General features: G+C 34.5%; 1 protein-coding gene across 1 annotated transcript; it reads left to right on the plus strand.

The window, feature by feature from the left end:
- Positions 1-73: 73 nt before the first annotated feature.
- Positions 74-5,358, plus strand: LOC140754378 (uncharacterized). The gene is made up of 5 exons (XM_073089386.1): positions 74-252; positions 998-1,087; positions 3,198-3,366; positions 4,330-4,423; positions 4,877-5,358. Exons 2-5 carry the CDS (start codon positions 1,023-1,025, stop codon positions 5,212-5,214), a joined length of 666 nt encoding a protein of 221 aa, XP_072945487.1. The 5' UTR covers positions 74-252; positions 998-1,022; the 3' UTR covers positions 5,215-5,358.
- Positions 5,359-11,786: the final 6,428 nt, after the last annotated feature.

Below are 11,786 nucleotides of genomic sequence, written 5' to 3' on the forward strand. Positions count from 1 at the left end.
TGATCGTCATTACAATGTATATTCCAATATAAATCATATATCGTAGTAGTATTTAAAAAGTATTTACTCAGTCAAATTTAAATGTCAAACCAAAAAAAATACAAAACTTCAAAATGAATTTATCTTCCCTAATTGAAGAAATTCTATTGCAAATTAAATTTTTGGCTTCGAAAGCTGTGTTAAATTATGTCGGGTGTCAATTAGCAAAATTAGTTGTAATAAATTTGAAAAATATTAATGTAATAAATTAACGTAAGTACATTTGTTTATTGGTTGCAAATAACAGAATAATTCTGTGAATAAAATTGTAAAAATTGACAATTTTATCTGAAGGTGGTAGAACCCTTTGTGGTTCGACTCCAGCGGCACCACGCCACACCTATTTCTACCTAATAACAGCAGTGTTAGGCGCTGCTGTGTTCCGGTTTGACGGGTGTGGTAAGGGAGACAGACTTTTCCGAGGCGTTCCAGCTTAGTCCTCAGGGGTAGCGGCGAATCTGTGGCCGACCTCAGGTAGGAATATCTAATCCTATCTGGGGTTGATTACAGATATCCATGGGCGGCAGTAGCCACTTACCATCAGGTGGACTGCATGCTCGTCTGCTACTCTTATATTATAAAAAAAAAAAAAACTTAAGCTACTATTTCTAGAAAAAGGTTTGTTTATCGTTTTAACTGAGAAGGTTTGGAATATACTCTACTACTATTAGGAGCTAATCAATGCTGGTCGATATATGGTCCATTTAATTATCTTTAATCCTGGTGGTTACAATGATAATAACGACCAACATTTATCTTGGCTTCCAAAGAATTGATATGCTCCAGATTATTTCAGAATTGCCACAGATAAAAATATTTCAGAATCATTGGGTAATCCCTAAACAAATATCCTTCGCGATTCTGGTTCTCAATGAGATAAAGACTTCAATTAGAATCCCTAAATGAATGTGTACAACGTAGATCTTATGACAATCAGTAAAAAGCAATTTATTTTCAGATCTCTATTTGACATATAAACAAAAATGGATTTTAATACAACCACCAATAATGATTACCACTGGCCCTTTCCAAAACCTATTGTAGGAAAGTAAGTTAATAATATTTGCATATCTTCTTAACAGTAATTTATTAAAATAACATAATATAGCTCGAAAAGGTTCTAATAAAATATTTAATCTCAATTTTTGAGCTGGCAACATAATCTGAAGAAATTAAAAAAAATCAATCGCCAGTCTTAAAAATAATAATACAATACGTAACGCCAATGGACATTCAATGTACTTACTTATTAACAGCGATAGTGGCCACTGCAGCCCATGAATATTTTTTTTATAATATAGGAGTAGCAGACGAGCATGCAGTCCACCTGATGGTAAGTGCTACTGCCGCCCATGGACATCTGTAATCAACCCCAGATAGGATTAGATATTCCTACCTGAGGTCGGCCACAAATGCGCCGCTACCCCTGAGGACTAAGCTGGACCGCCTCTGAAAAGTATGTCTCCCTTACCACACCCTTCAAAACGGAACACAGCAGCGTCTAACCAGTGTTACACCTATTTCTACCTAGTAGCGGCAGTCCGCTAGAAATAGGTGTAGCGGTGTTGCCGCCGGAGTCGAACCACAAAGGGTTTTACCACCTTCAAATGTGGATCAATAACTTCAACTCAGACTGTAATTCTGTCAGTTTGATATGTAAAGGCGCTAGTTTGAATATTATCCATATTAAAGCCGGCGATGCATTGGCGACTCCTCTGGTGTTGCAAATGTCCATAGGCGATGGTGACTGCATTCCATCAGGTAGCCCGTCTGCCTTATCGTTAGGTTAGATATAAAAAAATCGCGCCTTCAAAGAACACATGACACAGAGATCTTACTTATATGATACTTATAAGATACCAACATTAAATGCTACTAACCTATCTATAATATTATATGTACCTATTTACTTATTGTATTATCTATGCACGTGGCGTGTTATATGAGTCTTCATAACAATCGTGAATGACATCAATGACACAATCTAGTGCCTTGGGATTAGTATTCAACGTACACCTTAGCGATGTACCTACCCTATCACTATGATAAGTGACCTAATCCCTTGAGGGTTCGTAATTCTCATACCATATTTAGGTACTACTTGATGTTAAAATACTACCAGGTATTCGGTATTCTTTTAACAATCATTTTGCTAATATTGATGGAAATCAATATTATATCAATTATAACTAAATTATCAAATCATATGGGATAATAATAATTGATAAATATCCCGTTTTTGGGCACGGATTAGGCCATAGTCTATAGGGCTGGCCAAGTGCGAATTCATAGACTTCACATAGCTAGTTTCAAGATTTTTCTCACGATGTTTTCCTTTACAGTTAAAACAAGCACAGTTAAAGATTCGAACCTCGGACCTCTCTATTGAGAGGCCGTTTTCCAACCACTAGGTTTTTACTGCTTAACTTTTATTAAGGTACTTCTATATGCTTGGTGGTGAGGGTAGCAACTTGCAATGCAGTTGAGATCGATGTTGAGATAACAATCTTGGTTTAGATGTTCACGACAGATGTGACGACATAATATTTTATTAGCTTTGCTATTTTAATGTGATTTCCATAAATATTGTCCTACTAAATTTGCACTATCCTGTGATTCTTAGAATCATCGTTAGAACTACAGTCAACTGATACTTCCAACTTTATTGACTTTTAAAATGATGTTTGCCTCCTAATAGCATTTATCTACATTTAGCGAATGTTAAATGAGATCTAATAACCATACACTAACACGCAAAGGGGCCATTTTACGTGTCAGACTTTTAGCCTATCCAGTGACGATATGATGTTCAAATATTTGCGCATCCTCGATAAGAATCCTATTGGACCAGCACTTGCCGAGTTCCTCCTCAATTACTTCTTCCCACTTCATATCCACTGATTATCACAGTGGCGGACTAAGGTCGTCGGAGGCCTGGAGCGGAAAGTTGAATGGACGCCCCCAAAAGTGTAAAAACTTTATGACACATGTGTCATAGAATTATTCGCCTAATTCGGTGACCTTTTTTTTCGCTAAGTGATACACATTTCATAGATTGTTTGGTTCTGACGACCTGTTTTTAGCAAATGTGTTTGGATCGGCAGCCCGGGGCGGACCGAAAGCCGCTAGAGGATTATCACACTTTTTTTTCAATCCAGGCCATGCGAGCCACCAAGTCCCAATGCAACGCCAACGGTGCGACCACCTGCCGTGGCTCCATATTGCCACTGCGATGCCCATTCCTACTCGCCCAGGGTAGAGCAGTACAAGCAGTTGCTGGAGAAGGAACAGAAACTCTGCCAGGATTATGAACAGTTGAGGAAGCAGGTAAGTTCATTAGCCTTTATAGGTAAGTAAATAAATAAATAAATAAATAACGCTTTCTACACTCACAGCCCCACACTAAGATTCCCTGTGTCGTGGGTGCCATGGACACACACAGAGACAAATACACAAACACCCAGACCCAGAATCAGAAATCTAAATTCATCATTTAGAAATCTGTCTGGCCGGGGATCGAACCCGGGACCCTCTGCGCGTCAGACCGGTATGGTGACCGCTCCGCCACGCGGGTCGTCAAATATTAATAAGTAATTAGTAACACAGTTAAGTAGTAAAAGGAATAACTATAAAGGAATATTCAGGAGATGGACACTTTCTGAATTTTAATTCTTAGTCGCCGTCTACGCTCTATTTGTAATTATATTAGAAACCTTTTTTTATTTTGTTATTTCAATATAATAATGTATTGCGAGCGAGTTTGGAAGGTGGTAGAACCCTTTGTGGTGCGACTCCGGCGGCACCACCGCCACACCTGTTTCTACCTAATAACAGCAGTGTTAGAAGCTGATGTGATCTGGTTTGAAGGGTGTGGGAAGGGAGACACACTTTTCCAAGGCTTTGCAGCTTAGTCCTCAGGGGTAGAGGCGCATCTGTGGCCGACCTCAGGTGGGAATATCTAATCCTATTGGGTTGGAACCCAAATCAAATTGGGTTGATTACAGATGTCCATGGGCGGCAGTAGCCACTTACCATCAGGTGGACTGCATGCTTGTTTGCTACTCCCATATTATAAAAAAAAAGTTAAGACTATTTTCTTTCTGTCAAATGTACTACATTATTCCTCATTTTTACATGGTCTTAATGTACGCCTTATTGATTACTGATCGGTGATAATTTCACGTGCGGTAGATAGCATTTTCTTTCCTGTATGGCTTTTTCTGTTACATGAGTATTCTCTATGTACTTATGTTAACATTTAATATGTGCAATATGTGGTTGTATTTTCAGATGGTCGATGTTACTAATGACATCTTGGACCACCCGTGCGATGATCTCGACACTAAGATGACCACTATGTACCAAGCTACTTACAAAAAAAGATGTTAGTTACAATTTTGCTGTTTATTTCCACATACTTTTGTAAGAGTATCTTAAGTATTTCCAAAACTGTAAGAAACGAATTAATGGGTATTAATATCAAAACTATAAATTTTGCTTAATATTACCACAATTACTTAGGTACTTACTCACTCTGTTATTATTGAAATTAGCTTAGTAACAATAACTACAGGTATTCAAATGAGATAGAATTTATAAGGTTTAGATATATGAACAAAAATACATATTTAACTATGAACGCTAAACTTACTTAGGAAAATGAATTCTAATTCTAACAAAGTACATAGCATCTGGACTCGTGTACGCGAATAAAGCAATAAACTCTATGACATTATGACCTTTGTTTTTACAGCCCATGACGTAGGTGTAACGTACACGTCCATTTATTTTAATAGTGGCAAAACAGTTAATTATCTAATCACACTTTTTGCGACAGCGTTTCCTGTGCAGGAATACAGAGCAATAATGGCTGCTTCGCAATCCAGTGCTCCAATACCTATAGAGAGCAGTCGTCTCGGGGTTTTACGGTGCTACAAGGACCCCACGCATTTCACAGAGAACCCACCGACCGTTCGACCGACCATACACCCTCCAGGACCAGTGCATACTGGCGTTGCTCCTAAATCAATTCAAACTTGGTTTACGGAGTTTCCGGGGAGAACGGAATACATGGACACGTATAGCGCTTCAGCGAAAGCCTGCTGGAGATCCATGCAAAGGTTCAAAGAACCTATGCCGTCTACTAGAAGGAGAGCTGATGATACGTGTGTCTAAGAGCGCTGTGTTTAGGTTTTCAGTATCAATGCTTTGGAAACAAAATCTAAGGAAAAAATAAGTGATTTGTTTTCATTAATAGGACACGGTTTACTCAAGTTTTGTTTGTAAGTGTTTGATGTTAAGCAACAAAATAAATAAACATGGGAAGATAAAATATTGTTTTATTCATGGTCACGATATTTATTTATTTACAACAGGTACTTTGGAATCTCAAATATCTATCTATACCAAGAAAGGTACCAATCAAGTCAATATATTGTGCCTGTTTGTGGTTTCCCTTTATTTGTTAATTACAAAAACAAAGAATCTTGAATCTTGCTAAGTGGTACGTAAATATAAGTGCTTCCTGGTAATCTAAACGAAATAATTTGGCACCAGTTATTACTAACCAATTTGTCCAAATTTTGTCTACAAGATCGAAATTTGACAATTTCTGGTAAGTTGGCAGAAATTGACAAATTGCAATTTTTGTTTGACATCGGATAGATGGTTTTTCGCCAGTTATTGATAACCAATCTATCTTAATTTTGGCTGATAAAAATCGACATTTGACAATTTCTGCCTAATAATTGACTGTCTAATAAATTAAATTGATCTCAGATAGACAAAATATACGAAATACTAAATATTAATAACTGACACTATTTTTATCATTAGATTTATCAAAAGTTTATTTTTAAATATAAAACTCGTAAATTAAAATAAATAGAGTTCGAACGGAAACAGGCCAGCTTATCGGCGATGTCACCCGCTCATGTCAGCCATCTGCAATAAAACATACGAGAATTAACAAAGAGAATTACTGACTGAGGGTTTAAATCAAGCTTTGTTGAGAAGCTTCGTTGTTTTCCACGAACCGATAAGAACAAGAATTTATTGGTTGCGGATAAAGGAACTATTGTTTTGTTATTGTTTGGATTTTTCTTTTTTAAGTAGAATATGATTACGAGTTTGTTGAGAAGGATACGGAATAGATACTTCTTTTATATTCTAGTCCAAATAGAATCTGAATCCTACCTGTTGTCTCCCACGAATGCATACTTTAAAAGATCAAGTACCTACCACTTCCCATCAGGTTATTTATAAAAAAATATATATCTTAGGCCACTGCCGGATACATAGTTATGAAAAGTGTGGAGTGTGGATCAAGACCTAACATCTCATGTTAGTTATTGTTTTCTAATATTTCTGTCATGATTATTTTCGATCATTTTATCAAAAATATGCAGTCGAAAGTGACTCACCTTAAAACAACCACTCCTATCCTTGTCAAGACTGGAATGATGAGATTGACGTTGGGTCCAAACAGAACAGACAGGAGAGCAGCCATGAACCCAGAAGACAGTCGCCATCCAAACCCAGCTAGCCCCAATTGTGTACTAACTATAAATATGTTCCTTACAACTTGTAGTAGAAGGACAGTTAACGGATTTCGTCTAAGAACTTCAGGTATGGAAGTATTTGAGATTAAAGGCATGACTGTTTCTTCTGATTTACTCTCTGTCGAGGTAGTGGTTAATTTTGCAGGATAATATGTCTTGTTTAAGTCGTGTTGGTCAATGTTTACCAGACTACCATGTACTGAATAGATGCATAGCCATAGGAAATATTTCTGAAAACATTTAATATCGATTAATGATTAACGATTCTTCGCATAGTGAACTTGTGCCAAAGAGAATCACTGCTTACTAGTCGTATGTATTTAATATAAAAAACGTTTTATAAAAGATAGACAAAGCTTAATGAAAAATTGCTTAAAAGTGCATACGGAGAAGTTAAGAATTAGAGAATAAGAATTTATTCTAAGAAATTAAGAATTAGAGAATAAATTCTTATTCTCTAATTCTTAACTTCCCCGTTTATTCTTTGTATTGGGATTTCTATTTGTAATAAAGATATCAATATATTAATAAATATTTAATGTGTCCAATGCTTTATCTATCAAGGATTAAAAATTGACAACGTCTGCCTTCTAAAATTCTTAAACTTCGATCAAAAATTAGATAGATTGGTTATTAATAACGTTATTCTGATTATTGTTTTGTTGACGAGGAGTGAGGATAAAACTAGACAAAAAAATCTTACCTTAAAAATATCCATTCTTCATCCTTGATAGACAGAAGAAATTCTTACAGATTCCGTTAAAAAACACGCGGACACCAAGACAATATTTTGGAAACTAATACTGACAATGATACGAATCCATCAAACCAATAACCTAATGTCTATAATTAGGCTATTTTAATACCTTTAATTATTTTAACGAGGTGATTCATAGCAATCATTGAACCATGAAAGTGTGTTTCCGTGACTTGTTACAAAAAATGTAAGTTCCTTTAACTACCTGATTAAATGTTCGTAGAAGTAGGTATTTATTTTTAGACACGCTTATATACTTTTTGAAGGTTTCAAGGAAGGTTTGAAGGTGGTAGAACCCTTTGTGGTTCGACTCCGGCGGTACCACCGCCACACATATTTCTACCTAATAACAGCAGTGTCAGGCGCTGCTGTGTTCCGGTTTGAAGGGTGTGGTAAGGGAGACAGACTTTTCCGAGGCGTTCCAGCTTAGTCCCCAGGGGTAGCGGCGCACCTGCGGCCGACCTCAGGTAGGAATATCTAATCCTATTTGGGGTTGATCACAGATGTCCATGGGCGGCAGTAGCCACTTACCATCAGGTGGACTGCATGCTCGTCTGCTTCTCCTATATTATAAAAAAAACCTTAGTTAACGAAACAATCTTGTAATTGATACAATGGTGTGTGAAGTCTACCAATACGCACTTGGCCAGCGCGGGTGACTATGGTCTAATCCTTCTCATTCTGAGAGGAGACCCGTGTCCAGCAGAGACAGTAATGGGTTGATGACGACGATACAACTTCCTAAGAATAATAACAATTCATTTTTAGGACATTTACGTCAACTGTATCTAAAGTTGTTATTATTAAATTATAATTATTCAAAATTACACATTTGTCCTTATCCTCAGAACGTTACGTAATATAATTCACCAGCATATAAGAAACACGTCTTCATAACATATTACAGATGTTTTCTGGAGGCACATTTATATAATGGTTTTACATAACAATAAACCGATATTACCTATGTGCCGAGAGGGAAAACATATAGCATTGTTATGAAGACATGTTATTTACTTGTTAAATTGATATAAACCTATTCAAGGACAATAGATAAATAAAAGTCTGAATGCATCATTTACACTTTTGCTTGGCCAAGGATCGAACCCGGAACCTTCAGCGGTGTAGCGATTGTATTTCGAGTTCGAAAGGTCAATTCGAGATGACTTTGAACTTTTAAATTAAACACGTTTTATTTTTTGAAATGGAAAATCCACAGACCTGCACCTAAGGAAAATCCCACAATACTAACATTATTTATTACCATTTTTCACAAAAATATAATAAAACGAACGGTTAAGTAATTACATAATATTTATTGTAAAATCTTATAATATTATATTTGAACTTTGCTAACTCACATTTTATTTACATGCACCCTTCATTTTATTTAATATTATTATGATATTAAGCATACGAAACAATTTATCTTACTTTGATCTATTTTAACAAATTATGTTGGAAGCGGCGAACACTAAACTTATAACCAAACCAATTACTTGTATGATCTCGCTGATTGTAATTTAATTAAATAAGTACCTATATCTATACAATGAAATAAAAGGACAATACTGAATAAGGTGTTTTAATTTTATATACATTTTATTTGTTATTCGAGCGAAATTAGGTACAAATAAGTAAAAGTATGTGTCCCAACATATATTACACACATATAAATAAAATTCTTCAATAAGTCATGGATATACTCGTCTTTATCAGTAGTAGTATGTATATCTATGATGCAAGATATAACAAAAATGTCATATTTTGTCTGAAAGATCTAAATTATGATAAAAAGTAGAGTTGCGCAAAATGTATCACTAAAGTGAAAAGAGTGATATATATCTTTTGAACTCAGTGATATATATCACTCTTTTAGCTCAATAGCTCACTTTAGCTCAGTAGCTCTGTAAAGATACGCGACATTTTATATCAGTATATCAGAGAATCAGATCAAAATGTTTTGACAACATTTTTGATTCCTATAATTAATACAAAACTGGCAAGAAATTATATATGAATTATCACTGCCAACGCTATTTGTATATCCCGGTTTCCATGTTCTTAGCAATAAAATATTTTAATTTAGTGTTTAATACGTAACCGTAACTGTTATATATCTCAATCAACGCATTTGACTCGAATCAGGCTCACTACTCACTCTCAGTCAGTCGCTCATTTGACTCATCGCTCACTCGCGAGCTAGTATAACACTGTTGAGTTGAAGAAGATCTTATATCCGGAATCGTTTGAATCTATGAACTAAACCATGTGATGCGGATATAAAGATATAATTCAAATCCGTCGGAGTTGATGAGTGATTAGCTCTTTGGTGAAGATATATATCTTTTATATCACTCACTCGCGAGCTACACAATTCTTATAAAAAGTGAGTAAAAACTTAACAAAAACACAAAGATAATATAATTATCAAATATAAAATTAGATAAATAAACAGAAATGATATAATTTATTTAGGTCAGTTAAAATTACATGACATAATTATGAACAATACGCTTGTTTTCGGTTATTTCGCATTTATTGGGGTCAAAAGTACTATAATGTTATTTGTGGTTAACTAAACTATCCGGTTTCATATATGTATTTGTCTTGTATTGGCTAAGTCAGTCTTCATATTTGTTATGATTTTATCATAATTCAATAAACGAAATAAATATGTTCGATTGTCAGTAGTATAACAATGATTACTTAGTTAGAATTAAAGTAATATTCTGGTTTTAAAAATATTATAACATCAATATTTATCCCTGCATCTATGTTCACATAATTCTATATTATTATCTCAATTTATTAGGTCAGGTAAAAAGGGCCCATTTAAGGGTAGCCCTTCAAGGAATCCAAAATATTTTTTATAACTTAGGAACTGTCAGAATATAACAATACAAAAACGCCGATCCTTTAACTACCTGTTAACAATCGGGTTTTTAAAGCCGTTAATCTGTTTTGGTAATCGGTAAAGGTATTTAAAAGGTAATAATAACATTCGAAAATCACAGTTTTACTTATATAATTCACTTTTACATTATCTTAGGTAGAATCACATAATCCGTATAAAAACAATAATCCTATAGCCAATTTTAATGTTGCAACAAAGATGTAAATCATTAAATGTCCCAACTCAGCGTAACCATATATATTTTCACAAATAAGAGACATTAGAAATTAGATTAAGACATGGGTACGGCTATGTTTTTAAAAATACTTTAAAAATAATTTTCTATTATCTTTACTAATTGAGCAGGAGTCTCTCCCACCACTGGAAGAGTCCCACAGTCCATTCCGCCATACTATTCCACAACACCACTTGCTAAAAACCTTGTTACCTTTGATTACACTGAAGCACCTACCTTAACACGAATTTATTTACATTAGATATGTCCTTAGATGTATTTTGCACGCTCTCAAAATCAATGCTATAATTGATAATCGCTTGACGGCACATCTGACGATTTAAATCTTTGAGACAAACGTCTTATTACTAAACACATGGTTATAAATACGTCGTTATAATATAACTATATTTTACATAATCCTCTGATACTTTTCTTGTGCTATTCGATTTCGTATCTATCGTTTCTTCCTTGGTGTCCGCTACTTGGGTCTTTAAGACCGATGTTGGAAGAATAAAGCTGTTTATACTAGCTATTGACATCACGAGGAGTAGCAATATAATCTGAAAGAAACAAAAGATTGCTCAATATTTATCTATTTGGGGCAATAAGAGGATAAACAACTTATTGGAAACATCTCACGTACAATGTTATCGAGTATGTTGCAAGTCGTTTATATCTCAATTTTTACCATTTTGACATTGGTTCATATTTCGTAATAGCAGTTATTAAGTTCATTCATGCCTTTGAAAATATTATCGAGAACATTCTCGAATGTATGTTTCCTTATAATGATTTACGTCGTCATTGTAGCAATTGGTAATTATGATGTAACGACGCATAACAGTTTAGAAAATCAGGGATTTCTTAGGTGGATCTGAAGTAGCATTGGATACATTTATTGTTATAAAAGCGTTTTTCTTGTTTTAGTGATAACTTAAAACCCAATATATGAATTCAGGAATGAGAAGTTTAAAACCACACTTTTTTCAACCGAAACAATCGTATCAGAATCTGTTTACTAATTATGCAGCTTCGAATAGTGTATTTTTGAATTTTACTGTTCGGAATATTACATTTCAGAATTTACCTATAGGTACAGGTCTATCTGCTGATAGTACTTACCTTCGTATAAATAAAAAAAATATTTCTTATTCATAAAATATATTCGTAAATTATAAAATTCATAGTTTATTTATTATTTTTATGAATATATCCCATTACAATATTTTAATATACATTGAGAAATTTATAATAAAATACTTATAACAACGGTACTTATATAAAGTAATAAAAAGT

The sequence above is a fragment of the Epargyreus clarus genome, unplaced genomic scaffold, assembly GCF_041222505.1.
Source record: "Epargyreus clarus isolate Ecla_fem2 unplaced genomic scaffold, WU_Ecla_fem_2.2 ptg000029l, whole genome shotgun sequence".
NCBI classification, from domain to species: Eukaryota; Metazoa; Arthropoda; class Insecta; order Lepidoptera; family Hesperiidae; genus Epargyreus; species Epargyreus clarus.